This window comes from Oryza sativa, chromosome 6 (assembly GCF_034140825.1).
Source record: "Oryza sativa Japonica Group chromosome 6, ASM3414082v1".
Classification (NCBI taxonomy): Eukaryota; Viridiplantae; Streptophyta; class Magnoliopsida; order Poales; family Poaceae; genus Oryza; species Oryza sativa.
Window position 1 is genome coordinate 14153362 of NC_089040.1, and position 5770 is coordinate 14159131.

At 42.4% G+C, this 5770-nt stretch overlaps 1 protein-coding gene across 2 annotated transcripts; it reads left to right on the forward strand.

Moving 5' to 3' along the window:
* Positions 1-2912: 2912 nt before the first annotated feature.
* On the forward strand, positions 2913-5398 carry LOC107277446 (uncharacterized). 2 transcript variants are annotated; one of them, XM_015787337.3, is made up of 3 exons: positions 2913-3054; positions 3189-3563; positions 5153-5398. In XM_015787337.3, the coding sequence occupies exons 1-3, from the start codon at positions 3043-3045 to the stop codon at positions 5210-5212; spliced, it is 447 nt and encodes a 148-aa protein (XP_015642823.1). In that variant the 5' UTR covers positions 2913-3042; the 3' UTR covers positions 5213-5398. The 2 variants fall into 2 exon arrangements, with proteins under 2 accessions (XP_015642823.1, XP_066167933.1); XM_066311836.1 differs by lacking the exon at positions 2913-3054 and having other exon boundaries at positions 3072-3563.
* Positions 5399-5770: the final 372 nt, after the last annotated feature.

Sequence of the window (5770 nt, forward strand, 5' to 3'; positions counted from 1 at the left end):
CGAAGAATTATGTAAGGTTATTTTATGTGTAATGTATTTGAATAGTTACTATTATTATGTCTATTACAGGCACGATGATTTGAGGATGGTAAACCCAATTGAACTTTCAAAATCCCACTCACCGGGTATTGTAGGTAAAACACAATCACATTTACCTTTTTTTTTTAGATATATATGTGTATGTTGAATTTTGGGAAATGGGGAATTAGGAGAGGTAGAAATGTTTAATGCAAATGTTTCAAATTGAGGCTCCAACTAATTAATACATATGTGATTTTCGAAGGAATTTCAGATATGTGTATAATGTTAATGGAAATGTTTTGAACATGGGCTTTATATATAGAGATAAGTATTTGTGTACGCAAATGTTTATAACTTAATGGGGCTATGATATTGTGTAATGGAACTTTTGATTCCATTCTCGTAAGTACATAAAAATATGCTCCCGTAATTTTCTTTGCAACACATATCAATATCCTAATCATCATTAGTCAGTTAACAGTTTGAAAAGGATTAAAGGGAAGAGCACATAATGATATCTAATACACTTTGCAGTGCTGAAGCATATAGTAAAGGAAAGAAAGTACCCGGTAGAATTAATTAACCGGTATTTAGCTGTTATTACATGAAACAAAAAAAGCTGGACGTATTAAATTTAGTGCTGCAGATCAAATTTCTGTGTTCATTGAGTGCACCATGGACGATAGCTGTGCAGGCTGCCGGTTGGTGGGGCATGCACGCAAGCCAACCTATACCTCATAAATGTTGGCCCAAGTAGTTATTGGAGGCAGGATTCACCGTCCCTGCAAACTGCAGCTGCAGGGGATTGCACATCTTGCACTGAGGTACTATCTCCGTCCATATTACTTGTCTTTTTTAGTTTTTGTATGTTAATATTTATCATTCGTCTTATTTAAAAAATTTTAAAATTATTATTTATTTTGTTTGTCATTTTCTTTATTATTAAAAGTACTTTACATATGACTTATCTTTTTTTATATTTGTACTAATTTTTCAAATAAAACGAATGGTCAAACGTTACAAATAAAAAGTCAAAAACATCACCTATTATGAGACGGAGGGAGTATGGTTTAGGGGGTGTTTAGATGGGGCTAAAACTTTTTAGCCCATGTCACATCGGATGTTTGGACGCTAATTTGAAGTATTAAACATAGACTAATAAAAAAACTAATTTCATAAATGTGAGCTAATCCGCGAGACGAATTTTTTAAGCTTAATTAATCCATAATTATCAAAAGTTTACTGTAGCATCACATTGTCAAAATCATTGCGTAATTAGACTCAAAAGATTCGTCTCACGAATTAGTCCAAGGTTATGAAATGGGTTTTGTAATTAGTATATGTTTAATACTTCAAATTAGTATCCAAACATTCGATGTGATAGGGACTTAGAATAAGTCCCTGGAAGCCAAACATGTCCTTAGTTCCTAACTTTTTCTTCAAAATTTCAACTTTTCCATCACATCAAAAACTTTTCTACACACATAAAATTTCAACTTTTCCATCACATCATTCCAATTTCAATCAAACTTTTAATTTTGACGTGAACTAAACACAAGTTACAATCTTTTTCTTCAAACTTCCAACTTTTCTATCACATCAAAACTTTCCTACACACATAAACTTTTAACTTTTTCATCGCATCGTTTCAATTTTAACCACAGTTCCAATTTTAACGTTAACTAAACACACCCTTCGCATCCATGTCTCCCCGCCACTGCACTTAAAAAGAGGTCAGCAATTGACGTGAGTACCATCGTATCAATCGTCAAGGGAGCACTCATATTGTCTGATGTAGTTGGAAATTTAGTAGCCTCACTGCTGGGACTAAAAAGGTTTTTTTTTTCAATGTTTTTTTTAGTGTTTGCATATTGGTTCCAAACCGAACTCAACAACAAAATCATCCACATACATAAAAACATCACAAAATCATTCATAAATTCACAGATCAAATGAACATACTCAAATTCACATCACAAAATTACAGATCCATAGACATCACCTACAAATCAACAGAATCACGTACAAATCAACTAAATAGACATCCGCACTGCCCGAATCCGCCGGCTTGCTAGCTGCTCGCTCGCTTCCTTTAAAGGAGAGAATAAGAGAGAGGACAGAGAGATGATAAGAAAGGGTAGGGGAAAGTTAAAATGAGGAGGAGAATAAGGGAAGAGGTGTTTGCTTAAGAATAAGTGCGAGGGATTATATAATACGTGTCGATTTTAGTCTTAAAAATAATAGGGGGACAAACACTTTCTGAAGCGGGAAAAAATAATCTTTAGTCCCGTTTGATAACACTAATCGGGACTAAAGATCATCAAGTGACGGTGGACTTTTCAACCGGAGCTAAAGATGATTTTTAGTCCTTGTTCCTATTTAAATCGGGACTAATGTGGTTTTTACACCACCCAACAAAGGTCACTTTTACAGCAGTGTCCAGGTAAACATACTCTTTCTAAAAAGTCATCGACAAAGAAACTATACATAAAATATGTACTTTCGTTTGAATCTTGGGTATAAATAGATGGAAGTCCATTTTACAACAGCACCTCTTGTATGTTATCTAAATTATCATAAAATATTCTGAAAAAAAGAATCAATAACACATAGTTCCTAGTACTATGTTATGTATATAAGTACTAGTGCTAGCTTAAATTAATTCCCTGCTTAGCTATATTTCTGAAGTGCAGACTGCAGCATCAAGATAAATCCTAAGCATGCAGGTACTTGCAAATTGGTGACGTACGACGACCAAGACACGAACAGAGACCTGTGCAATAGCAATAAATAGCACACGCTCCGGCTGCATGCATGCGAGCTGGCAACCCACGACGAAATGCATGACCAGTATGCTATATCTGCACGACACACCGCACCACTTTCCTGGCAGCAACACTACCTGCACCAAACCTAGATAGTACGATGGCCAGCTGAGATCATCTTTTCTCATCTCATCCTATCTCCCATCCCATAGAATTACGAAATTAAGAGGGGAAAACAAAAGTAGAGAGAGCTAGGATGGAGATGGAGGTAAGTCTCCAACAAACAAAGGACGAGCAAACAAAGAAACTAGCTCGTTACCACTTGATTTGTTCCTCTCTCTGGTAACAGAATATATGCCATTGACTGAAATTATTTACCATGAATATATTTGTCTGGAGAAGAAGGTGATGTCCGGGTGCCACATCCCGGCGTTCGGCGCGTGGAACTACCGCGACGACGACCTGCCCATCACGCAGTGCTTCGACCTAGCCATCCAGGACCGCCTGATGAGGCGCGCCAACCGCCGCGGCGACGGCAACTGCAAACGGCGGCTCGTCGTGCCTTTCGACGCCTGGCCGCCTGCTCCGCGCGGAGCAGCTCATGGCAAGGTGATTAGGAGGGAATTGGCACAGAAGCAGTGGGATAATGTTGCCGAGGAGATGATGCAATGGAGAGCTGTTGGGGCGTACGGGACGAAGCGTAAGGTTGGCGACAAGGCTGTGGATGAGGACCTGTACAAGGTGCCGCAACCGCTGATATACCCGAAACGTAGAAAGGTACGTACAGCAGTATATACATGTTTTTAAACAACATGTATAAGATAGTGCGACATTTAGTATTGATAGAGTAGAAAAAAAATACAAGTCTATAGACCTGAAAGGTTATAGCATGGAAAAGAAAAATGCAACCACACCACGCGTTTAAAACCAGAACCCGCTATTAAAAGATAGGAAAGCAACATCCTAAAAAAAAAAATCACCTAAACGACGCTTTCAGGAAGGTACCACACCGAGAGTGCCACCGCCGCTCGTCCTAGGATTCAAGACATGGTTTTCACCTAGAGAAATCCATTAGATGATAGGAGAGATCACTCAACAACGCCCCCGGGGAAAACGAAACATGCGTGCGTCACCGTTGCTGATCCGGAGAGACTTTGCATTCGCCCGTAATCTTTTCTGCACCCCCCGTGTTGAGTCTCCTACTGGACATAGAAGTCACCACCAACCGCAATCCTTCAACGCAGCCACCACAGGAGGACTAGCGTCTAGATCAGAACCCATCGTAGGCCTGCAACGCCCAGTGCACAGCGCCAGCGTTGTCGCCGCCTTGGTCGGGCTACATGAGTCACCATAGGCCACCTGTCCGCATCGCTACCGCCTCATCCATCCTGCCGCCACCAAAGCTTCGCCCAACACGCCATGCCATGGCACGCACGTCGTCCCCGCGTCAGCCTACCCCTGTCAGCTGAACGCCTCCACGATGAGTCAGCCCTCCGGCCTCATCCCCGCTACGTGCACGGGAATTGGCCTCCCATGCTGCCGCGCCCTTCCTACCTTGTCCCGCCGCCACGCAATCGCGCCCCACTGCCACGTCACAACTGCCGGCTCAGGAACGGCCTCCCACACCAAGGAGGTCGGATCCGCACGAGAGGTAGCTGGATCTAGCTAGTGGACGCCAAATCCGGTGACGCCGCCTCGCCATCATCGCCCTGGTCGACACCACCGAACCTTGTTGTCCCTTTCGGCTCCAGCCCAGCGCCGCCATGGCCATCGCTGCCCCGGATCCAGGCGGGTCGTGGACTCCGACCCCATGACCTCGTGAGAAAGGCCTAACTGGCACCGTGCTTGTGGCCGTGCGGTTTCCGGCGGCCTAGTCGGGCGGTGGTGAGGAGAAGAAGGGATGGAGGCGGAGGTGGTGGTGCGGCGGCGAAGGTTGCCACCTGTGCATAAAATGGATTGGGACTCTATGGAGAATATCAAGGGAGTAACGTCTCTTGTTACCGCGGCAACGAGCACAAACTCAGTTGATGCGCCATATTAGTTATGTCGTCCAACCTTTGATCGTAAGACAGGCTATTTTCGGCGTGGACATAGCAGTAGCAGGAGCAAAGCACTTAAGTGATCTTTACCTGACACTGTGTAGAGTATAGTGCTTTTTACCTTTCCTTGCCGTAGGGGCTGTATTTTACTCCACTATGTTTAATGAAAAGGCACACCCTCGTGCTGTTTCCCCTTGAAAAAAAAATGTTGGCGTGCTAGGTGGAAATATATATTGTAAACACTAGCCTCATTTCCGCCGTCCATCTAACTTAATTATGTTGTGCGTTGTGTCGCAGTTAATTAATGACAATCTGCCAATTTTTCAGATGAGGAAAGTTGTCTGGAGCCTGTGGATTGGTTGCCTTGGTCTGGATTGCATTGCCTGATCAAACCCATCAAGTGCACTGTGTTTTGACTTAGAATCCAGAAAAACTTGAGGTCCGCATATCTTTGTTCCGCTCGAATTGTTCTTCCAATAAGAATTTGGTGTGCCATGTTTTGTAACATCTAATGATTTGTATTGAGAAAACGTTGCTCTTGGTTTGTTGTGACAAAAACAAAATCTTGATCTCTGGTGCCTTACCATTTTTTAGTTTTCATGTACGTACGGTTATAGGCCACCGTTCATATACAGTTTTGACATGGAAGTTTTCATAAATTTGTTTTCACGATTTTACGTTGCAGGAATATAATATTTCTGAAAATATTTAAATTTGCCTGTTGGATTGTTGGATGGTGACACAGTCGGTATCACCAATACGGTGGAGTTTGTGGCATCGTCCGTCCAATCGATGCGAATTTGTAGCTAGCCAGATAGCTGGGAAACGCGCCACGAACATGCAGCAATGCTGGAAATGAAGAACAGCCATGTTCCAAACCTGATGAGGACATCATGTCGAAACTAAATTCAGCAATATAAAAAGGGGTAGTGCACGAGGCCATCA